At 53.9% G+C, this 24,298-nt stretch overlaps 1 protein-coding gene across 4 annotated transcripts in view; it reads right to left on the bottom strand.

Annotated features, from left to right (window-relative positions):
• FGD2 (FYVE, RhoGEF and PH domain containing 2) overlaps positions 1–24,023 on the bottom strand; it is a 30,734-nt gene extending 6,711 nt beyond the window's left edge. For 2 of the 4 annotated variants that reach the window (XM_045498029.1, XM_045498028.1), the window contains exons 1-15: positions 23,778–24,023; positions 20,329–20,560; positions 18,489–18,569; positions 17,186–17,334; positions 15,337–15,493; positions 14,983–15,121; positions 14,149–14,207; positions 13,738–13,884; positions 12,951–13,043; positions 6,478–6,557; positions 6,364–6,394; positions 5,793–5,885; positions 4,874–5,005; positions 1,291–1,437; positions 40–186 (exon numbers count right to left, since the gene is read on the bottom strand). In XM_045498029.1, the coding sequence (XP_045353985.1) occupies positions 40–186; positions 1,291–1,437; positions 4,874–5,005; positions 5,793–5,885; positions 6,364–6,394; positions 6,478–6,557; positions 12,951–13,043; positions 13,738–13,884; positions 14,149–14,207; positions 14,983–15,121; positions 15,337–15,493; positions 17,186–17,334; positions 18,489–18,569; positions 20,329–20,560; positions 23,778–23,845 (1,755 nt within the window). In that variant the 5' untranslated portion in view covers positions 23,846–24,023. The remainder of the gene's footprint in view (positions 1–39; positions 187–1,290; positions 1,438–4,873; positions 5,006–5,792; positions 5,886–6,363; positions 6,395–6,477; positions 6,558–12,950; positions 13,044–13,737; positions 13,885–14,148; positions 14,208–14,982; positions 15,122–15,336; positions 15,494–17,185; positions 17,335–18,488; positions 18,570–20,328; positions 20,561–23,777) is intronic. The other 2 variants (XM_045498027.1, XM_045498030.1) reach the window with 2 other exon arrangements.
• Positions 24,024–24,298: the final 275 nt, after the last annotated feature.

The following is a 24,298-nucleotide window of genomic DNA, read 5'->3' as shown; positions in this document are numbered from 1 at the left end:
CGAGAAGGCCAAGGTCTGGGAGGCGGGCGGTGGCATTACCTGAGGGGCAGCATAGATGTAGAGGACGAGGGGGTCATCCTGGGGGATCACGCACCAACCCCGGGGGCCGCTCTTGCCCCACTTGTCCCCGACCAGCTGCAGGAAGCTGCACATTAGGCTCTGCTCCGACCCTGCCGCAGACCCTTTCTACAACCAGAGACGGAGGCTGTCAGGGAACAGAGCGCCCACTCTGTGACAGACGCTGGTTTGGGGGCTTTGACAATCACTATTTCGCAGCCTTGCGGCAACGCTGTAAGGAGGGGTTGCTCGTCCCTGAGCCTCAGAGAGGTCCCGTCGCGGGCCTGTGGTCACACAGCTGGCCGGTGGCAGGGCTGCGGTCCAAACCCAGCCAGCCGGAGCTTGGGGCAGGTGCCAGGAGGGGCTTCTCACCTGCGAGTTGCCCCAGGGAACAGAACGGGGGCCTGAGAAGGGAGTGGGCCTGTGGCCTAGCGGGCAGGGAAGGCACGAGCAGGGAGTGGGGAAAACTGGAAAGCGGGCAGAGGTCCACGGAAGGGAACCACCTTGAAACCTGGGAGCTGTGTTCAGCTGGAATGGGGGGAAGGGGTCTTCTCCCACCTCCCTGGGACGGTGGGATGTCAACCTGGCCTTCAACCAGGCAGGGGGCAGTGGTGGCCAGTGTCTGGGCTGGGGTGTCGACTGGCAGGGAGGGAGCAGCTTGGGGAGCACCTGTCGGTGTGGAGAGTGGCTCCACCAGCCCCAAGGCAGCAGAGAGAACATACGTGGCAGAGGCCAGACAGCTGGCTCCTAACTTGCTAGGTGACCTCGGATAAGCTGCCTCTCTGGGCCTGGGTCTCCATGGGACAGGTCCCTGAAGTCCCTTCCACTTAGAATGGAGTTTCCACTCTGCCTCTTTCCAGAAGTGGGACCCTGACCTGCAGCCTCAGTCTTCCCATCTGTGAAATGGGATCAGAGACACGGGCTCTCTTCACCTCCGGAGACTTCCAGGGCAGGGCATGGGCATACAGACAGGAACTGTGCGGAGAGGTCGTTGTGATTATTGGATGGGGCCAGAGGACAGGTGGAGAGTCCGGATGACAGCCTAGAGCCAAAGGTTGCTTCCGTTTGGTGACAGGCCCGGCTCTGTTTGTGGGGGAAGGGGAGGGGTGCCCAGGGGCAGAGAGGAGGATGGGAAATGTGACCGCAGCTGGCTTGTTCCTTTGCACCGAGGACGGTGCCAGCACGTGGCGGGCGCCTGCACACGGCTGCTGGGTGGAGATCCTTGGCCCTCACCTCCAGGATGCCCCGCCTCCTGTCCTCCTTGTCCTCAGGGAGCACGCTGCCGGTGAGGAAGGTGTAGCAGTGGAAGCAGACTCTGTTGGGCCTGTTGTCATCGTATTTGAGCTCAGCCCGGTAGTCGGAGCACTTGGCACACACCACCTGGGGGGTGAGGCAGGGGAGGACCGCGTCTGTACCCCGGCCTGGGGGGCGAGGGCATGAGAGCAACCAGGGACAGGAGGAAGACAGAGCAAGCTCCGGGAGAGGGATGGAGGCAGAGACAGGTGGTCCCCTGTGCTGGCAGAAGCCCCGGGGCCTGGAGGCCACGGCATGGGGGAGGGGAGAGCTCAGGCTCTGGGCTCCCCCAGCCGGGGGCTCGAAGGCAGGTCCCCACTGCAGGTGCCTCTTGATTCCCCCTTCGTAAGGGCGGCTGTGAATCCCAGGGGCTTCCCTGCACACACGGCTGCACCTAATCGCTTCTCCAAGCTCTCTCTCCCCTCAGCATCTCACCTGGTTCTCCCACCACCCCACCAGGTGGAAGCGCTGGGGCTGTCATCCCCTCCTGACAGCAAGGGACTTGCCGAGGGCCACTTGGTTGGCCCTCCACATACGGGACAGGTATTTAAAGCCCCATGGTTGGGGCGCCTGGGTGGCTCAGTCGGTTAAGCGTCCGACTTCAGCTCAGGTCACAATCTCACAGTCCGTGAGTTCGAGCCCCGCGTCAGGCTCTGGGCTGATGGCTCAGAGCTCAGAGCCTGGAGCCTGCTTCCAGTTCTGTGTCTCCCTCTCTCTCTGCCCCTCCCCCGTTCATGCTCTGTCTCTCTCTGTCTCAAAAATAAACGTTAAAAAAAATTTTTTTTTAAATAAAAATAAAGCCCCATGGTTTAGCTTTAGGATTCGTGCACATTTTGCATTCCACTCAATCCTAGAGTCAAGCATGTTTTCATAGAAGAATAACGGGCTGAGGGGCACCTGTGTGGCTCAGTTAAGCATCCGACTTCAGCTCAGGTCACATGATCTCGCGGTTTGTGGGTTCGAGCCCCGCGTCGGGCTCTGTGCTGACAGCTCAGAGCCTGGAGCTTGCCTCGGATTCTGTGTCTCCCTCTCTCTCTGCCCCCCCACCCCGCCTGCTCACGCTCCGTCTCTCTCAAAAACAAATGAATGTTAAAAAACTTAAAAATTAAGTCGGTTGAGCGTCCGACTTCGGCTCAGATCACGATCTCGTGGTCTGCGAGTTTGAGCCCCGCGTCCGGCTCTGGGTTGATGGCTCAGAGCCTGGAGCCTGCTTCCGATTCTGTGTCTCCCTCTCTCTCTGCCCCTCCCCTGTTCATGCTCTGTCTCTCTCTGTCTCAAAAATAAATAAAAACGTTAAAAAAAAAATTAAAAAAAAAAAAAACAACTTAAAAATTAAAAAAAAAAAAAAAAAAAAAAGATGAGCTGGTCGTTCTTGGCAGGAAGACCCAGCATGTGTACTCTGTGGAGCGGGGCCCGCCCCGAGCCCAGCCCAGAGAAAGCCCCCAGACAGGCCGATGTGGGTCATGCTGGGGAGGCCAGGAGAAAGAGGCATGACAAGACTCAGAGAGAAACATGGGTGCTGCGGGATGTAACTTCCAGGAAGACTGGGGTGTCACGCTGAGCCCGGGAGGCGGGATTGGAAGCGGGGGCCAAAACACAGAGACGAGGGGGCTCGTCTGGGTGCCCAGCACAGCACGTGGCCCGGGAGGGGCCCACAGAAAGCCTGGTCCGCCCCACCCTCACCAGGATTCCCGTCTGGCAGGTGGGGAGACAGAAACTGGGCGCCCAAACCACTGAAAGAATGACTCACACAATACAAAGGGAGGTGCGGGCAAGGGAAACGCTGAAATTGGGCCAAGGGGCTCTCACGTAGCCCCACACGGGGGGGGGGGGGCTTCAACGACCTTGGGAGTCTTTTAATTTATTGAGATTTAAAGTGTTTACACGGTTAGGGTGTGTTTATTGTCTCCTCCACTGGCTTTTTATTTTGAAAAACTTCAAACCTACAGACAAATTGAAAGAATAGCATAGGATACTGCCCCCATCACACTCACCAATTGCTAACATTTTTGCCACATTTGCTTTATCTCTCCCTCTCTATCCACGTATTTTTTTCCCTGAATCATCTGAGTGCAAATTACCGTCCTCATGACACCGCACCCTCAAATATGTAGCTGGCATCTCCTAAAAACAAGGGCATTTTCCTGCTTATTCATAACGTCATGATCATACTTGGGAAATTTAGCATCGATACAATATTACTATCTATAGATGGCTCGTGACCAAATTTCCCCGACGTTCCCCAGAATGACCTCTGTGGCTAGTTTTGTTTTTGCCATCCACAATCCAATTAAGGATCATACATTTCATTTTTTTTTTTTTTTTTTTTTGGTCAGAATGTCGTCTTTCTTCCATGTGCCTTGAAGGCGGGTACATAGGTATTGTTATTCTTTGTGCCTCTTTGCATTTCTTAACTATTTTTAATCATTTTTGAGGAAGTACTTACAAAGTCGCCAGTGTGAATTGACCCGACCCTTCTTTACAGACGTGAGTCACCAAGAACAGTAGCTAATCCCCAGATCCTGTCCATTAGGTTCCGATACAACTTGTCACTTACATCTGAACACAGGTGTGTTCCCAGTCCTAGAGATTTCCTTTGTGTCCCAATTGCCATTTAAATACATTTTGGGGACACCTCCCTGACTGGCCCCAACCTGCCAGGCTGGTCTCCTGTCCCCTGGAGGTCATTAAAGACTGAGGTTGTAAAGGGCTTCTGTTTGCAGAGTAAATGGAGGGGGTTGTGATGTCAACGGAGAACAGCTCAACTACAGCAGGTGCTTAAAAAGCAAAGCAAAATTTGTCTCTGATAACCCTGCCGGAGCTGGTAAGAGAGTGGACAGGTTCCTTCCTCAATCAGCTGGTGGTTGCTCCTCTGAGTGAGCCCCTCCTGAACTGCTGAGGAAGGAAAGGAGGAGAAGGAGAGGGAAGGCACTGAACCTTCTTTGTTGAGTCCTCACTACCACCCTGGAGGTAGGTGTTACAATCCCCACGGTACGAGTGAGGAAACTGAGGCACGGTGAGGAACAGAACTGACCAGGGGCTGGAGCACCGAGGGCTTGCCAGGAGAGGAGGGGACAGTTAGCCAGGGTCGGTTAAGAAGACAGGAAAGACAAGCATGGGGCTGATGAGGCGGTGGGCGCAAGGTCCGCGAGGGGCTGAGGGGTGTGGACGCCCCACCTGGAACGGGAACCCATTTCCCGGTGCTGGGTCTGGGCTCTCGGGAAATGGTGGTACAAACAGGAGCTGGGAGGGCCAGCTTTGGGGAGTGTCTTGAGCACATCGTCTGGCCTCTCTGAGCCTCGTTTCCCCATCTGCAGAACGGGGATGACGAGCCCCTGGTTCACGGGTGGGCACCGGGAGGTCCAAACACTCACATCCCTGGCTCAGAGTCGGCACCTGATGCCTCTGGGCTGCGTGGGTGGGAGCCCGCAGAGTTGGCGGGGAGGGGAGAGGGGCCCTGGGCCAGGGAGGGGAAGGCAGAGGAGGGACGGGTGGAGGCAGGGGTGATGGCGGGACGACTCACGTAGCCGCAGGCTCGGCAGTGGTGGCGGCGGCGCGTCAGGGCGTTGAAGGGCTCCTTGCAGCGCATGCACATGGTCACCATCTTGTCCCGGACCCACTGTGGCGCCCGGAGGCCCAGCTCCTCAGACTGCAGCTGTTGGGCAGTAGGGTGGGCACTCCGTGACCCCCTTCTGGCCTCTTCCTGGGACCCTCTGGCCACCGGCTCGTGACCCCCTTCTGGCCACGCCCTGGGACCCTCTGGCCACCTTCTCGTGACCCCCTTCTGGCCTCGCCCTGGGACCCTCTGGCCACCTGCTCTTGGCCCCCTTCTGGCCTTGCCCTGGGGCCCTCTGGCCACCTGCTCGTGACCCCCTTCCGGCCACGCCCTGGACCCTCTGGCCACCTGCTCGTGGCAGGGGTCGCGTGTGCTGTGCTTCCCAGCAACTTCCACATGAAGCTGACCGAACTGACAAAGACTATATGCTAGGTCAGTCACTATTACTCCCCTTTGACAGGTGAGGAAACTGAGGCCCAGAGAAGTCAAGGGACTCAGCAAAGACACCCAGGAAGCCAGAGTTCAGAACTCAGATTAGAAATCAAGTCACAGACACTCTCCCTCTCCCCCCGACCCCCCACCTTCCCTTGGTCTTACATTCCTCAGGCACATTCAACCCAGACCTCGGGCTAGCAGCCCGAGCTGCGTAGATGTGAAATCCTTCCTAGGGATAGTGGCATATAGAGGCTCCCAAAGGAATTTTTTGCTAATGGGAGAACCTTTGGCACTGAGTCTCTGATGTTTTGGCTTTCCCTGGTCCCTTTGAATCACTCCTGGTGGGTGACACTCCCCTGCCCTCCGAGTCGGGCTGGGCAGAGCAAAGTGAGGGAGTAAGCGTGTGTGAGGCTGGTGGCTCCAGTGAGGGATATGCAAAGGCTTCACTTACCTCCTGCTCCTGGGTGTCTCCCTCCGGGCCCTGGACCGCAGCCTTGAAGGTTTCGTTCCGCTTCTCAATTTGGTCAATGGCTGCTTGGCAGGCCTGAGGGGGCACGGGAGGTGGTTGGCTGGGGGGGCAGGGAGGGCTTGCTCATCTGTCCATCCATCCACATCGCCAACAGACATTGCTGAAAGCCTACTGGGTGCGAGGCACTGGATTCTCAGCACACACTGGCTGACTCAAGGGAGGAGAGACTTAGCCCCAGGTGACAGATGTGCAAACTGAGGACATTAAGTGACTTGCCCAAGGCCACCCAGGTAGGCAGGGAAAGGCAGCAAGATTTGAACCCAGATCTGATTTCAAACTACCACAGACCGACTCCTGAAGAAGCACAGGGAGCAGCTGGGCATGCGCGCGCGCGCGCACACACACACACATGCGCGCGCGCGCACACACACACACACACACACACACACCTGCCCCCCCACCATGAACATGTACACGCACACCCCACCCACCCCCTCAGCCTGGGTGGGTAGTGTGGGGTCAGAATCCTAGGGGCCCTGGATCGTTCTGATACCTGCATCCAGGAAATCATTTCCTCCTGGGACCTGCTCGGAAAGTGAACACGGTGTTGAGAGCAGCCCCTCCCAGTTTCCCGCCGGGCCCATCCCCCCACCCCCTCCCCACCTACCGCGCTTGTAGCTCCAAGGTGCGCTGCTTCCCGGACACCAGGAAGGAGTGAGGGAACTCCGCATCGGTCAGCTCCCGCACCTGCTCGGCATTGGGAGGGAGAGGATTCGCTCAGGTTTGTCAGCCCCTGCCCCCCAGACACCGCGGCGTGGATGGAGGCGGATTGTGCCCAGGGGACGGTTCAAAATCGAGGGTCGGGCATCGCAACCTTGTCCAAGGCCTCCCTACACCCGCGGAACCAAGCAAAGGCACCCGCAGCCAAGGCTGCACTCTGAGAACACGGGGTGTCAAGGCTCCTGGAATTTTAGCCGCGGCTAAGTTGGCCCAGTGTGAGGTAGGAGTGACAGTTCCTCACAAAGGACTCAGCAGAAATGCAAATTGGGTCATAAATTGGGTTTGGGGACACAGCTTTTTCAAGAGCAAACCTAAAGCCTAGAACAAGACCCTCTACCCCACACAGTGAAGGAAGACATTGGTTGCCCAATTCATAGAACCCAACAGACCCCCCACTTCTACTGCCTTTCACTGTCCCCTTGTCCCAGAACCCCACAGGTCCAAGGTCATTGTGAAGGCTGCCAGTCAGACAGCGCTGACTATGTGCCGGCCACTGAGCTCAGGGCTTCTCCACACCTGTTCCCTTTTTATTCGCACAACTGCTGAACCCACTGATCCACCCTAGCACTTAGCCTCTACACGCCTCTCGAGGACAGCGACAGGCAGCGAGAGTCTTGCATAGCTGAATCTGGTCAGGCCTCTAGGCTCTCTGCCAGTTTACAGGAAATATGGGGGACTGTGGGACACGTTGATGACACCCCAGGGGTGCAGTCGGCAAAATCCAGACTGTGCAAAACATCCCAGGGAATGAGCTGGTTTCTTCAATTAACAAAGGAGAAAAAAGAGGAAAGGGATGTGTAATGGATTAGAAGGGATGTAAGAAACACATCACAAACGATTCAAACAGATCGTCTGTGAGAAGACATTTATGAGACAGTCAAGGAAAACCAAAGGATCTTAATATTATTAAATAATTATTATTCATTTGCCAGATGTGATAACAGTACCGTTGTCACCTTTTATGGGAAAAAAAAAAAAAGACAGTCCTTTCTCTTTCAGACACGTACTGTGTTTATAGGTGAAATGATTATGCATCTGAGATTTTCTCTTAAATAATCCAGTGGAAAGCGGATTAGGAAGGAGACTCCTGAGGAAACAAGGCTGGTTTGGGGTTGACAACTGTTGAAACCGGGTGATGAGCGTACAGGGGTTCATTGTACTACTTTCTTGGCTCAAAAATGCCTGTAATAGGAACTTAAAGAAGATCTTCACAACAATCTTGGGAGAGAGAGAGATGTTATCACCCTCCTTTAGGAGATATGGAGGTGGAGACTCAGAGAGGACAGGAGACCTGCCTGAGCTCACACGGCATCTACAGGGTAGAATGAGGATTCAAACTCAGGTTTTGGGCCCCTAAGGGGGAAGAACATCTATTTCCACGCCACTCCCAGAGTCTTACAAGCACAGACCTCTTCCAGGCAGTGTGGAGAGAGAGAGTCACAAAGGGAAACTAAGACATAGACAAGAGCCCTAGTGTGGCAGAACTTTGTTGTTCCACTGACACTCGAGACTCTCTGCTGGCTCCCAGCCATGTGGTGATCAGGCTTTTGCCCACTTTCAGGGTGGCCCGCCGCATCCCGGAGAACAGTGACCCTGGGTACATCCTGCCCCACGTTAGGTCTCCTTCACCTTCAGGCCCACAGAATCAGTCTGTTCCCTCTAGGAGGGGCCTGATGTGGTTTGGACTCAAACTCTTGGCAATGGGGAGGCTCCAAGGGTTTATACCTGGAGTAGCTGTTGGAGAGGCGTTGGAGAAAGCCCCTCCCGCAGCTGTGTGCAAGGGGACGAGGGGCCTGCCTGCACCCGGGAAGAGAGAACGTTTCTCCCTGGGGGACAATATCGGGAAATCTGGCAAGACTCCATGACTAATGGAGAGGGGGGGGGGGAAGAGAAATCTAAGGTTTGGGATCCAGAGCTAAAAAGAAATATGATGCTTTTAGTAGAAAAAGGGGAACTGAGGGGAGCTCCTGGCCTGAGACTCCAGGATCCCCTCTGCAGAGGGGCAGGATGGAAGCTTCTGGAGGCCAGTTCCCAGGCTCTGCTGTGTCCAGTGTCAACCACTCCCCAGGTCTGGGCCGGTTCAGGCCCCTGCTAACCCATATGGTGCCTTTGTGCTAATTAGAAAAAGACACCCCTTCTTCAAAACGCTTTACTGACATCTGTTGGCAAACTGGCATAATGTTGAGGTTTTGTTGGAACAAGTTGCTTGACTGCCATCTGCCGGACAATAAGAATTGTAACTAAAGGGGCACCTGAGTGGCTCGGTCAGTTGAGCCCCAGACTCTGGATTTCGGCTCAGGTTATGATCTTGAGGTTTGTGAGATCGAGCTCTGCGCTGGCAGCGTTTGGCCTGCTTAGGATTTTCTCTCTCTCTCCCTCTATCTCTGTCACCTCCTCCCCCATCTCTCTCTCAAAAATAAATAAATAAAAACTTAGAAGTAAGAACTGTAAACAGACAATCCAGATGAGATTTGCTCATCTTAGGGGAGGTATGCTGGTGCAGTGCCCAACCTGCACAGTTGTACATGGAGACTCTGGGTATGTGTGTGCCTTTATCCCTTCCGTCTCCCCAGGCTGGCCTCGTGCAGGACAGCACAACATTAGGACCAACTCAGACCTTGGGGAGAATCAGCTGGTGAGAACTAGGCCTCCCCAATATCCAGAAGGGAGGAGGCGAGGGGGTCATAGACCGGTGGGAACCATCATGGTGATCAAAGGCCAGAACTGCCTTTAGACTTCAGACTCAGAAAATGGTTCCTGTACAGAAGTGGACAGGTGGATAGCTCTGTGCCTGCCCTGCCTGAGCCATTCAAGAGAAGGTGCTGTGTGGCCAATGGAACATCAGACACACTGTGCAGGGAACGTACTCGGTGGAACTGAGTAGGAACTCGGTAGGCACCAGGAACCCGGCACATACTGACCCCTCAACACATTCTCTAAGGGTCTGACGCTCTCGGTCCTCTCTCCGTGTATATTCTCTTTATGACTCTGTTTTGGCCTCTCTATTTCTTGGCTTTTCTCTCTGTCAATCTCTGCCTCTCTTTTTCTATGCCTGGGTCTCTGCCAGCCCTGAGACAAGGCCGCCTGTCTCCACTTCTGTCTGTCTGTTATTCTCCTTAAATATGCCTTTCTCAGTCTCCCTCACCAAGGCTCCCAGACATACAAGCCTGCACACACACCCCGGCCTCTGGGACATTCTGAAGACTGAGGAAAGGAAGCTGGATGTCCCAGGGTGAGGGGCTGCATTCATAAAAGACCTCAGTCAACTCAGGCACAGGGAGTGGGCTGGAATGCCCACAGGCTGCCCAGGTCCCTCTACTGGCTTTCACTACCCTCTCAGGCTGCACTCATTTCCAGGCCCCTTGACTGGGCCCCAAATGCCAGGCAAGCCTAGTCAGGAGCAAGGGCAAGGCCCTCCTGCTGAAGGCTCTCTGAGGCCCAGGGGTTCTCCAGAGGACGGAGGGTCCTGGCTCAACTCCTACCTGAACCTCCCTCCTAGGACAGGTCCTGGGAGAGGACAGGGAGGTGGTGATAGGGCTAAGAGATGGAGAAATGGAAGGGTACCAGGACAGGCCGGACCTGACCTCTGCTTCTCCCAGCCCCAGCCCTCAGGACACTCCGGGACTCAGGAGTGATCAGAGAGGAGTTGTCAAGAAGGTTCCCCCACCACTTACTCCACTATGCCTGCGATTCAGCATAAGTTTGCCCCTCTGAGTTGAAGCCTTAACAGGAGGCAGTCCAGTATGGTGATTAGGTACAGGGGCTCTGGCCGCGGCTATACCTGGTTTGATCGCTCAGACCAGGATTTGCTGTGTGACCCCCAAGCAAAATATAACCTTTCTGGGCCTTGGTTTTCTTTTCAAAGACTTTTAATTTTTTTTAGAGCAGTTGTAGGTTCACAGCAAAATTGAGAGAAAGATACAGAGATTTCCCATCTACCCCCTGCGCCCCCACACACAGAGCCTCTCCATTATCAACACCCCCGCCAGAGCGGCACATGTGTTAGAATTGATGAACCTACGTTGACACAGCACTGTCACCCAAAGCCCATAGTTTCCATTAGGATTTACTCTTGGTGTAGTACCTTCTGTGGGTTTGGACAAATATGTAATGGCATGTATCATATTGTATCATACAAAGTAGTTTTTCACTGCCCTTAAAATCCTCTGTGCTCCACCTACTTATCCTTTCCTTTCCACCCCTGGAAACCACTGATCTTTTGTCTTTTCCAGAATGTCACGTAGCCTTTTCAAACTGGCTTCTTTCACTTGGCAAAATGCATTTAAGCTTCTTGCACGTCTTTTCGTGGCCTGAGAGCTTATTTCTTTTTATCACTGAATATTCCATTGTCTAGATGGACCATGGTTTATTCCTTAATTTTTTTTAAATGGGATTAACTACGGATATACTCACACGCAGTCTCGTACGTAGTTAATTCATTGGTTAATTCGCTGAAAACGATCTAAAGGTCCCTCAGCGGTGGGCTGGCTGAACCAACAAATTCCAGTACTTTCCACACACTGGGATACTCTGTGGCTACACGGAGGGTAGGAAGCTGGTATCTTACTCACGTGCAGCAATCACCAGAGTTAGCAGTTAGTTAAAAAAGCAAAGTGCAGGGGACGCCTGGGTGGCTCAGTCGGTTGAGCGTCCGACTTCGGCTCAGGTCATGATCTCTCGGTCAGTGAGTTCGAGCCCCGCGTCGGGCTCTGTGCTGACAGTTCAGAGCCCAGAGTCTGCTTTGGATTCTGTCTCCCTCTCTCTCTGCCCCTGCCCCTCCCCTGCTCATGCTCCGTTCTCTCTGTCTCTTAAAAATGAATAAATGTTAAAAAAAAAAAAAAAAAAAAAAGCAAAGTGCAGGACGGTGTCTATGAAAAACAGTTTGACTGGTTATGCGAAACAAAAGTGAAAAAGCAGTAATAAACATGTTATTAGTTTGTGTAGGTAACAACTGCCTCTGGGAGGCCTCATAAGAAGCAAAGGCTATCTAGGGGCGCCTGGGTGGCTCAGTCGGTTAAGCGTCCGACTCTTGATTTCGGCTCGGCTCATGATCTCACGGTTCCAGAGATAGAGCCCCGTGTCAGGCTGTGTGCTGACAGCATAGAGCCTGCTTAGGATTCTCTCTCCCTCTCTCTCCCCCTCCCCCGCTCGTGCCCACACACACTCTCCTTCTCCCAATAAATAAACATTAAAACATTTTTATATAAAATTTTTAGATAAAAAAAAGAAGGAAAGACTGTCTCTAGGAAGGGGGACTAGAGGATGGAGTGGGGAGGAGACTTTTCACTGTATATATTTTTTATATTTGATTTTGGAATATGTATTATCTTTTAAAAAAATTTTTTTAATGTTTATTTTATTGTTGAGAGAAAGAGACAGCATGAGTAGGGGAGGGGCAGAGAGAGAGGGAGGCACAGAATCTGAAGCAGGCTCCAGGCTCCGACCTGTCAGCACAGAGCCCGACACGGGGCTCGAACTCACGAGCTGTGAGATCACGACCTGAGCTGAAATCGGATACTCAACTGAGTGAGCCACCCAGATACCCCTGTATTATCTTTTAAAAAAAATTGTTTTTAACGATCTTTTTTTTTTTTTTTTTTTGAGATGGGGGGAGGAGCAGAGGGAAAGGGAGAGAGAAAAGCTCAAGCAGGCTCCATGCCCAGCGCTGAGCCCGACACGGAGTCCGGCACTTAACCAACTGAGCCACCCGGGGGCCCCTGGAATGGGTGCTATCTATATTTTTAAGTAACAAAAGTGTGATTTTTAAAAGGAAAAATCAAAATTGCAAGGGAAAATAACAGTCCCTACACTGCAGGGATCCCAGGAGAATCTGATGGGATGATGCAGCACCCAATCCATGGGGCAATGTTATGGGCTCTCCTCCTCGCTCATTTGTGGCCACCTCTGGATGGGGACATGACACGATCCAGCAGCTGAGCTGACAGTGTAGACCCTTACAACTCCAAATCTGGCCTGCGGACATGCAGCAGAAGCATCACCCGGGGGTGATGCCGAATCTTGGGCCCCGCCCCGGACCTACTAAATCCGGACGTGCATTTTAACAACACTCCCAGGGGACTCATGCACGTATTAAAGTTTTCAAAGCACTGTTGTAGAGGGTAGGGAAAGCAGAGCGAGGCCAGGACGGGGTGGGGGGCACTGCCCCAAAGAGGGGGCCAGGCCTACGGGAGCCCACAGGGGAGACCTCCAACCCCAAACTTTTCCACCTCCACGGTGGCCCAGGACCTACCAGATTAGGGTTCCTGGGTTGAGAACGCAGCGTGGTCCCTCCTGCTACTCCCCATACTCAATCCACCTCTGGGGTGAAGCCTGACGGTGGTTGGGGTGCCTCTCACTCACCTTCATCCCGGCCACGTCGATGCGGGTCCTCACCTGGAAGTGGGCGCCCACCTGGATGACCTTGGGCACACAGTACAGCAGCATGTTGTTGAACTGCAGGAGACACAAACGGTGAGCGCGTGCGCAGTGGCGGGGCGGGAAGGGTGGTAGGGCGGGGCTTCCCTGGGGTGGGCGGGGCACCACTGTGTCTCCCTCTCCTCTCGCCACACTCTGGGCTACTCACGGGAGTCACGGGTGTGATGATGAAGGGGTGGTCTGGCCCCTAATCCACCTAGGACTGTCACTGCAGGGCCGCCATATCTGTGGGCATCAAACTCACAAGGACTTTCTAATGGGGGCTCAGGGTGGCGAGGGCTCATGAGAGGTTATGGCTCCCTCCTCCAGACCTCCGGGCAGGACCAGTTTCCAGATTTCCAGGAGACCCCCTGTCTTCTTCAGTGCAAATCTGGGCAGTTCTTAACAGTAACCTAATTCCTTCCTGCTACGCATTCCCTAGAGCACAGATTAACACCTCAGAGTTGGGAGCCAAAGAGTCTGGGTTCAAAATCTGACTCTGTTGCTTCCCAGGGCCTGTCTGGGAAACCCCTCAGTCGGAAATCCCTGAGGCCTAGAGGCAGCAAGGGACCTGTCCCAAATCACCTGGATGCCAAATCAGGGAAGGACAGAGAGGCGGGCTCTTTCCTGTTTCTCCTGAGGTGCCAGGTAGACACCAGGCAGGCAGGACCTGGGGCAGTGTGGCCCCCGGACTTCCCTCCCCGTGGGGGATGGGCCCCCCAGCATCCCCTACCAAGAAAAGGTAGCGCTCCATGGGGTCACTGCGGCGAAAGGAGATCTTGAGGACAGGGCCTTCACGGAGCAACGTGTTGGAAGGGTCTACTATGTCGTCCTCGAGGCCCAGGCGCTGGTACACTTCCCACAGGTCCTGTAGCCGCTCCTGGGACAGGGGGTGCACCCTCAGCCAAAGCCGGGCAGGGCCCACCTGCTTCTGGAAGGTTTGCCTTGTGTGGACAGGGACGGGATGTGAAGGGGAGGACAGCCGCGGGCCAGGTGTCATAGGGTAGGATCAGGGGATGAGCAGATAGAGACCTGGGTGGGCTGGGGGAGGCTGAGAGCTGCAGGGAGGAGGTACAGGGCCCCCGCGGAGGCCTGCGGTACAGGGCCCCACGCCCACCCCCGCCCACGAGGGCCGGCAGCTCACCATCTCAGTGATGGCTGAGTTGGAGTGCTGAGCGGCTGAGAAGATCATGTCGAGCGCTTCTGAAGGGGGACGCAGGGCCAGCGTTATCTCCTGAAAATTTGGGGCTGGGGGCTGAGGCAGGAAGTCCTTGAGGCTTAACAAAGTGGCCTAGGGGGGCTGCCATGAGTAACCATAGGAGCAGCCTTGACTGTGTAGCTTGGCACATGAGATGTTTGGATCATGGGGGCCATTTCCCACCCAGAGTGGAGAGACTGGATGCCACTGAAGACAGGGCTTAGGCGTCTGTGACTCTCATTGCTGGCCAAACCAAGCCAGACCCAGAGGGTGCTTTGGAAAAACCATGAGTTTTGGCATAATACAGGCATAGCTTCAGATGCCACCCCTGGGGGCGCCTGGGTGACTCAGTCGGTTGAGCGTCCAACTTTGGCTCAGGTCATGATCTCACGGTTTGTGGGTTTGGGCCCTGCGTTGGGCTCTGTGCTGATGGCTTGGAGCCTGGAGCCTGCTTTGGATTCTGTGTCTTGCTCTCTCTCTCTCTGCCCCACCCCTGCTTGTGCTCTTTCTCACTCTGTCTCAAAAATAAATAAAAAACATTAAAAAAATTAAAAAAAAATGCCACCCCTGCCCCTTTCTGGCTGTGTGACCTTGGGCAAGTCACTTGATCTCTCTTGGCCTGATGTCTACCAAAAAAAGGTTAATGGTAGAGATAATGTCTAAGAAGTGCCTGATAGCTGATAGTCATTCCAAGCACGTTAGCAGGTGTTCAATAAATAAATGGGAGTCGCTCAGGCCTCCCCAGCTCCCTGGATTTCTGGGGGGGAGGGGTGTCCTCACTCTGAGCATCTGCCCGGTCTGGGGCCTGGGCTGGCAGCTTCTGGATGTATTCCTTGAGCAGCAGCTCGTAGCGTGGGATTCTCTGCACAGGTTCCAGCATGTGGTGCTGCAGAGTCAGGCTGCCGGAGGCCTCGCTGCTCTTGGGGAAGAGATGGAGAGAGGAAGAGTGGAGGCGAGAACGGAGGAGGGGGGGGCAGGCTGCCCCAAGGGCCACGGGCGTGGGCAGGGTAGGCTGATGCCGGAGCATGTGCAAACAGCTGAGCCTGGAGGTGGCCAGAGTCACTCAGGGAGACTGAGCCGGTGCACACTGGGGGTGGCAATGCAGGCTCTGTCCCGCCCCTCACCCAACCTCACCTGGATGCGGGTGATCACCTCCTGGAAGGGTGCAGACTTGTCAGTCCAGGTGGCCAGAAGCTCGGCGGCTCGCTCAAAGTTCTTGACATACTCACTGTACATCTTCAGGAACGGGGCCAGTTTCTGGATCACGTCGCCGATGCGGGGGGTGGCTGTCCTGCAAGAGGGCCACGTAGGTACTGCCTTCAGCCTGAGGACCTCCTCTCTTGACTTCAGGCAGGGTCAGGTTAGGCCAGGCTCTCTGAACTCCCCGTAACAGTCTTTCCACTGCACCTCTGGGTGTAGGCATTCCCCCAAACGTGTACGGTCCAACCTCCCTTAGACCTTGAGCCCTGGAGGGCAGATGCTATTCTCTTCCACCCGAAAGACCCAGCGTAGTGTTGGGCCCACAACACGTATCCAGTAACCACTCAAGGCCCCCGACATGACAGCAGCGAGGGCCACGTGCTAAGCACTGCTCAAAACATGCCACATGTCTCATCTCATTTAACTCTGCAAGAGATGGTCACTGGTCCATCTTAGAGATGAGGAAATTGAGGCCCAGGAGATAAGAACGGATCCAGGGTCATCCTGTGGTAAGGCCCGAAGGTCAGCCCAGGGACCGTTACAGCAGAGCAGTGAGGGGCCACGATCTGGAGCTGGCCTCCCTGAGTTTGATTCCTAACTGTTCCATTTACTCAAGCTGTGTGTTCTTGGACAGGCCACCTACCCTCACTATCCCTTCCTTTTCCCACTGGAAAAAAATGGGAATGATGCTAGGCATAGGGTTGTCTTTAAAAACGAAAAAAACCCCACAGGGGCTCCTGGGTGGCTCAGTAGGTTAAGCGTCTGACTTCGGCTCAGGTCATGATCTCGCGGTTTGTGGATTCGGGCCCCGTATGGGGCTCTGTGCTGACAGCTCAGAGCCTGGAGCCTGCTTCGGATTCTGGGTCTCTCTCTCTCTCTCTCTCAAAAATAAAATAAACATTAAAATACATTAAAATAAAAAAAAAAACCACCACACACAAACCTACATTTTATTGTGAAAAAAAAAAAAAACGTCAAGCAACCATAAACTAAAAAGAACATAATAATGAGCCCCTATGTATCCATTACTGGATTTAACAGTTATGGACATTCCTCTCTGTTGAAGAATTTTATTTTTTTTTCAACATTTATTTATTTTTGGGACAGAGAGAGACAGAGCATGAATGAGGCAGGGGCAGAGAGAGAGGGAGACCCAGAATCGGAAGCAGGCTCCAGGCTCTGAGCCATCAGCCCAGAGCCCGACGCGGGGCTCGAACTCACGGACCGCGAGATCGTGACCTGAGCTGAAGTCGGACGCTTAACCGACTGCGCCACCCAGGCACCCCTCTGCTGAAGAATTTTAAAAGACACGCCGGACGTCATGGCATTGCTTCGGCAAAATGTATATAGCGAGTAATTTCATCACCAAACGCTACAGTGGTCACCCCTGAAAACGAAGACAGTTTCTTGCATAACCATGATCACGTAGCAGGCTGATTTGTAAATTAGAGGAGTAATAGTAACATTAATAGGTGTGAAGCCCAAGGCCGGGCATGTAGGAAGCTCTCAGTCAGCGAGGGCTATTTCCACTGCCTCCTAAGTCACTCAGCCTAGCAAGGACCTGATCTATCCCCTTCCCCAGAACACACACACACACACACACACACAGCCCCTCAGCACTCATCTGTCCAAGCCCTTTACTCTGAGGACAGACACAGACCGAGCCCAGAGGAGGAGACTGCCATGGCCACGCAGCAAGGCCAAACCTCGTGCCCCGGGGGCTGCACCCTGACCTGGCTGGGGCAGCGGTCAGGGGGCCTCAGGGCTCCGTGGGGGACCTCACCAGTCGTCCAGCCGCCGCTGCAGCTCCGGGAGGAAGAACTGCGCGTGGAACTGGTAGATGGAGGAGATGTTGGAGAAGATGAGCCTCACCACGTCCTCGGGGAAGGCCTTGCTGCTGCGGGCCTCCCTCAGCAGCTCCTGGAAGAACACCTGGAACGGCCACTGCGGTCACTGGGCCTGTGGCAGAGAAGAGCCACCCACACAGCAGCCCAGGGGGAGACAAGCACAGCCCAGGGGCTTTAGGGCCCCCCCACCGCCGCCCCCGCCTAGGTTACTGAATGCTTTCACCTCTTCAGTCTCCCATCATCCTCGAAACAACCTCAGGAAGAGATAGGGAGGGTTGTATTCTGGCCATTTTACAGATGGGCAAATGAAGGCCTCCAGACTCAGACACACTTGGTCAGAGAGGCTGGCAGCTGGTGAGTGTCAGAGATGGGTCCATCTTGCATCTGTCAAGGTCTTGAACTTCGCCACGCTAAAGATTCTGCTCCTGGGGCGCCTGGGTGGCTCAGTCAGTCGAGAGTCTGACTCTTGACTTCGGCTGAGGTCACGGTCTCACGGTTCGTGAGCTTGAGCCCCACATCCGGCTCTGCGCTGATAGCACGGAGCCTGCCTGGGATCCTTTCTCCTCCCCCCTCTTTCTACCCCTCCCCCCCCTTGCGCTCTATCTCTCTCAAAATAAGTTTAAAAAAAGTAAAAAAAAAAAAAGATCCTCCTCCTGATTTCCAAATATTTAACCCTCTTAAGAAAGGGTGAAGGGGGGCGCCTGAGTGGCTCAGTTGGTTAAGCGTCCGACTTCGGCTCAGGTCATGATCTCACGGTCGGTGAGTTCGAGCCCCGCGTCGGGCTCTGTGCTGACAGCTCAGAGCCTGGAGCTTGCCTCACATTCCGTGTCTCCCTCTCTCTCTGCCCCTTCCCTGCTCATGCTGTGTCTCTCTCTGTCTCAAAAATAAATAAACATTAAAAAAAAAATTAAAAAAAAAAAAAAGAAAGGATGAAGGGATAATAACGGTGAGGGTGTCGAGCATTGGGGTGACAGATGAGGCATGGGGACTGGAAGGATGTGTACACTCTGCTACACGTGAGGCCAGCCCCAGCGCTGGGGGTGAAATGGCAAGTGGCATTAATGCTACTTCCTGATTTCTGCCCTAACTTCGGCCAACGGGGACTGAACGCCCTAGAATCAAATCCCAGGCCCTACCTCTCAGCTCTGGTGAGGTGTACAGAAGGCAGAGCAGGGGCGGGGTGAGGAGACCTGGGTGTTGGGGCTCAGGGCAGGATGAGGTGGTATTCTGGCCACTGACCTGGTCTAGCAGATGGAGGCGTGCCACATAGGCCTTCTCTGTCTCCAGTAGTTCCTGGACGATTCTCTTTTCCTCTGGCATCTGTGGGGGAGGGGGGGCCGGGGGGGGGCGTTGAACAGGAGGAGAAGGAGAGACACAGTTTTTGGTCTCCTCTGATGGGGACCCCAATGTAGTCTCCAAAGATGCCCCAGTGAGCGCCCACCTCCCGACACTCATGCCCTCCCACGATGCATCTGGGCCGGCGCTGGGATCGCTTTAACAAAGGATGGGGCAGGAGTGAGGTTGTGCCAGTTCTGGGTCTAAGGCTTAAGAGGCCTGGAAGCTTCTTGGGAGCCATGAACCACCACTTCTGGAGGTCTGGCTGATAGAGAGGCCACGTTGAGGCCCAGAGACTACATAGAGAGAGCCAAAGGCCCAGCAATGCCAGCACCACAGCTGAATCCAGACTTCCACTGTCCCTGCCCAGGCACCAGGCTTGAGAGTTGAGCTATCTTGGGCATTCCAGCCCCGGCCACCATCAGACCGCAGCCATGTGAGAGACCCTCTTATGGACCGAATTGTGCTCCCCTCCCTAAATCCATATGTTGAAGCCATAACTGCTAATATGACTGTATTTGGAGATAAGGCCTTTGAAGAGATAATCATGGTTAAATAAAGTCATAAGGGTGAGGTCCTAATCCAATTGGATTAGGTGTCCTTATAAGAGGAGGGACAGACACTAGGAGACTATGTGCATGAGGACACAGTGAGAAGATGGCCGTCTATAAGCCAAGGCGAGAGGCTTTGCCAGAAACCAACCCTGCCAGCACCTTGGTTTGGGACTTCCGGTCTCCAGAATCGCAAGGAAATATATTTCTGTTAAGTCACCCAGTCTGTGGTATTTTGTCGGCCCAACCTGACTAAGACAAACCCCAAGTGAGACCAATAGAAAAACCATCCATACGTTCTGGTCAATCCACAAAACTGTGAGAAATAATAAATCGTATTCGGCCACCACATTTTGGGGTGCTTGTTACGCAGCAACTGGTAACCGCAACATACTACTGTGATCGCCATTCCCATTTTATAAAGGAGGAAACAGGCACAAAGAAGCTACAGTGCTTTGCCCAAGGTCACACAGGAAGCAGAAGAGCTGGGTGTGATCACTGGCAGTCTGGCTCCCGGGGGACACAGTACCACGCAGCCTAGCCCTTGAACTCCACAGACAAGGAAGCTGAAATGCAGAAAAGGGAGGTGACCTGTCCAGGATCAGTCTAAGGGTAGGATCAGCACTAATCTCTATCTCTAGTTTGGGATTATTGCCTCTTGTGGTGGGTAAACTGAGGCCACTCCAGGGAAGGATGCCAGGTTCACAGAAGCTGTGTGGCCTTGGACAAGTTTTTAAGCTGTCTGAGTTTTATGGGGTTATTTGTTTTTTTCTTTTAGAGACAGAGTTGGGAGGAGGGGTAGAGAGAGAGAGAATCTTAAGCAGGTTCTACTATGCTCAGCTTGGAGCCCGATGCAGGGCTCGATCCCACGACGCTGGGACATGACCTGAGCCAAAGTCAAGAATTGGATGCTCATCTGACTGAGCCACCCAGGCGCCCCTAAGCCATCTGAGTTTCAATGCCCTTGCCTAAAAAACTCCTACAGTGAAGGGAATGTGAAACAATGGAACAATGGGGTGAACTGTAGGCATGTAATCAAAGGCTGTTAAGGGAGTAGAATCTAGCTTTCAACTGATTTCTGGTGACATAAGACCCCTCCTTGGAGAAGTGCTGGTTTGGGCTGGGAGAGAATTTGCAGGGAGGTCCGTGGAGGGGTCCCCCAGCTCCCCACATCCGCTCTAGCCCTCAGGCACCTGCGTCCCTGGCCCAGGGTGGATCTCGGGCTGGCAAGATTTCCTCCAGGCTCCACTGGACAGCTTGTTCTTCAGGGAGTTCAGGTACCTCCTGCTGACTGTCCTGGGCTCAGACCCCAGGCTCTCCCCAACGTGGGACTCCTTCCATGGTTCTGCAGACGGGGTAAGGCTGTACCCGGGGAGGTGACATTCAGACTCCAGTTTGGAGACTTTGATTGCTGCTCCTGGAGTCCTGAAATGAACAGAACAGATCTGAGAGTTTCCTGTCTGCAAAGTAGGAAGAAGACTAGCACTTCCCTGGTCAGGGATTTAGGAGTGATCAATGCACATCACAGGTGTGAAGAGGCCCCTGAGTGCCTGGCACTCAGGAGGAGTTTGCTAAGTAAAACATCCACTTCCTTTCCAACATCTTCTTGGAGGGAACTCCAGTTTTCAAAATGAGTCAGCGTAGACTTGTTTTGTTTTCTGGGAAACTACATACTTCCCTGTTTAAAATGCCAGGAGGAACCCCTCTTTCTGCATATAGTGTTTTTTAGGTGGCCACAGGTCACCCTCACTTGTGCACCTCCTGTCTGTTTTAATGTTAAGTCTCTGCAGCAGGAAAGGCCCTAAAATCTTAGGAGAGAAGGAGGGAGCCATGGAACACTCTAAAGGGAGGGCAGGACTGCTAAAGCTGGGACTTTGCAATGGGAGCCGTGCCTTCCACACCTCTAGTGGGTGGGTGGAAGGTGGGGGGAAGCCAGTCTGGCAGCAATTCCCTGTTCCTCCCGGGATGGGCCTTTGAAGGGTATCTTTGAGTGCAGGGTCTACAGGCCAGCTAAAGTATTTAGTAACCTTCACTGAGTTATAGCCCACGGTTTGGGTTGTGCTCATTCCCTTTAGTATGGAAAGGCTTGCGATGAGACAGCTAGTCTGGGCAATGGAGGACCAGACAGGTACAAAATCTCCAAAACTCTGAGACAGGTTTTCATTACCCCAGCTTTGCAGCTAAGGAAACTGAGGTACAGAGAGTAACTTGCAGCATAAGTAACTTGCAGCGAGGGGGTGGCAAAGGTGGAGTTCAGATCAGGCATCTGATCCCTAAACTGCCCCTCCCCATCTGGGTCGAGAAGAAACAGGTCCAGTGGGTCAACATGTCTGCCCCAAGTCACTCAGCTAGCTGGTGGCAGAGAGGATTGGAACCCGGTCCTCAGTGGCTCCTCATGGGCTCCTCCACCCTTCTCTGGCACCTCAGTGCCTGGTTCCTCAACCAGCGGAAACAGCTGGGCCTCCCTCAGGCTTTCTGTTCTACATTTGGTTTCAGCTTTTGCATTTCCCTCCAAGTGCGCCAGGCCAGCTTCTGTTTCCTCTTCCCCCCTCAGTTTCAGATCAGCTAAGGGGCTGGAAGACCTCGGAAGAAAGCCAAAGCCAAGGCTGCTGGCACAGGGCCTCTCACATGATAAGAGGTGACTCTCACCCTGCAGACAAGGCCTCCTCTGACCCCATTCTGGTCTGAGGGCTGCCTCCTCTTGCCTGGTGTGGCCTGGGCACAACACACCTGCTGAGGGTTTCCACTGAGCATGCCCGGCATGTTGAGTGAGGTGGTGCTCTCTCCTCACACAGAAGGGAGCAGGGGGTGGGGGTGGGGGTCCAGGAAGGCGGTGCCTGGAGCTGTCCTTGGTGCTGAACAGAACGTGCTTGGCAAAGGACTCTGGGAGAGTCAGGGTAAGGTCCCTGGCTCAGGAAGCTGAATTGCCCTTCTAGGTCCACATCTATGCCACATCCACCTTGAAGGCCACAGAAGTCTTCGTCTGCTCTGAGTGCCCTCAGCACTCAGAATCTAGGCTTCACTCAGGATATCTATTGTCTATGACTTGGCATCATAGTAATTTCATGAGCTTGGCATCCAAAGACGAAAATCATCCCAGCAGGGATCAGTCTTTCGGCTCCTGTGTCTGCTATAGTTCCTGTGTGATGCTGTGTTGTACCAACCATGCCCCCTTCAGGACTGAGGAGCTCTTCTCCCCAGTTGTTGGTGGTATGGTGGCCGACTGGGAATTGCCCTCCCTGGAAGACAACTGCCTCATCTCAGGTCAAGTCCACATCCAATGACTAGCCCATGTGGAGGTATAAAGACCCATCCCTTTGCCTCAGTTAGAACGACTTGAGGGACATCTCAACTTCAGAGCAACTTGGGACAGCCTGAGGCCTCTATTTCAAGTGCACACAGTTCAACTTCTCCCAATGCTGTATCCCTCGCCCCAACAGGTGTTATTCCCCAAACTATCCCCAGAAGCAAATTTCTATCTTAGAGTCTATTTCCAGAGGGACCTACAACAGTCCCTCGCACAGTCCCGGGCTTAAGGAATGCTGGCAGAGTAGACTAATGTCACACACAGACACACTCACAGACACGCACACCATCACCACCACCGCTGCCAGGGCCTCCAATGACCTCCACACATCTGGCCCAGTTTTTTTTTTTTTTCCTTCAAATGGAAGCCCCTACCCATGAACTTAAAGCTTTTTAAGCCCCCTTGCCTCTCTGTGCACCCATTGTCTCATCTATAAGATGGGAATAGAAACAGAACTACTCTCAGGAGGCTGTTAGATAATTAAACGAAATAAGTAACAAAAATCACATAGAAAAATGCCCCAAAGGTAGGCTGATGATACATCCTGGTTTGCCTGATACAGGCTCAGCTTTTCCTATTGCCCTCTCCCTTCTGCCAAAAAAATTGAATGGCATCCACTTTCAGTTTTAATTGTACCCTGAGTTGAATGATAAATTATATGGTTGTCCTACTTATAAGGAGTAAGTCCTTGATAAGTATTAGCTATTCTTTCCAATGGGTGGAGTCCTGCAGCCCAAACACTGTTTGGTCCGCCCACGCTCACTCATAACTACACACATCTGGACTCTCCCCAACGTATCAATATACGCACTCTTGGGGCGCCTGGGTGGCTCAGTTGGATAAGCATTCGACTCTTGGTTTCGGCTCAGATCATGATCTCACAGTTCGTGAGATCAAGCCCCGGGTCGGTCTTGGTGCTCACAGCACAGAGCCTGCTTGGGATTCTCTCTGTCTCTCTATTTCTGCCCCTACCCCATTTGCATGCTCATGTGCTCTCTCTCTCTCTCTCTCTGTCTCAAAATAAGTAAATAAACATTAAAAAATATACACACACACACTCTCACTGCTGCCCAGTTCCTGGTGCCCAATGACACTGCCAGTGACGAACCCAGGCACTGCCCAGACAGGAGGAGGTGTCCAGGAAGGGCCCAGAGAGAGAACTGCTTGTTGTGAGGCCCCAGGGCAGTCCTGGCCCTGATCCTCAGCCTGAAGACTGGCAGAACATGTGCTCCAGGGCCTGGCAGTGGGCAGAGGGGGGCCCAGGGTGGGCAGAGGAGCTAAAGGGAGGCCACCAGTCCGCCCTGGCGACCCTTCCCACCCCCCTCCACCCCATACCTGCTGTTCTCAAACACAGTCACCAGACTGGACACAGATGCCAGCTTCTCCTTACTCTCTTGCTCCATTCTGCAGACCTCCAGGGTGGTCCTCAACTACCCCTGAAGCAGAGAAGGTGGCCTCCAATGGCACCCTCAGCCACCCCCACCCGGGGTCACAGATGGGCTAAGGCATCCTGGAATGTGCTCCAGAGGGCTCAGGAGGCCTGCTCCCAGCTTCAGAGTAAGAAGGAGGAAGTGGTCCCAGAGCCACAGCCCCAAAGGGGAAAGGCCCTTGCTTCCTCTAGAGGGAGGAGCCCACTCAGGCCCCGCCCACCCACCCAGGGTCTGACCTTTCACTCCTGTAGACCCCATTCCAGAGGCCACCCCCAGGGGGCAGTGGGGTCCAGAGGTAGTTTCTGGAGCCAGCCCTTGGCTGAGCTTGGCCAACCACACTTTCTCATAAGGCCCAATGGATTTTACTTGGGGCTTTCTCAGCAGCTTCTTTTCTGCATCTGACCTGCTCACTGCTGTGAGGAAACA

Source organism: Leopardus geoffroyi, chromosome B2, assembly GCF_018350155.1.
Source record: "Leopardus geoffroyi isolate Oge1 chromosome B2, O.geoffroyi_Oge1_pat1.0, whole genome shotgun sequence".
In the NCBI taxonomy this organism is placed as follows: domain Eukaryota; kingdom Metazoa; phylum Chordata; class Mammalia; order Carnivora; family Felidae; genus Leopardus; species Leopardus geoffroyi.
Note: the sequence above shows the minus strand (reverse complement) of the source record. Positions and strands in the feature narration are given on the sequence as shown.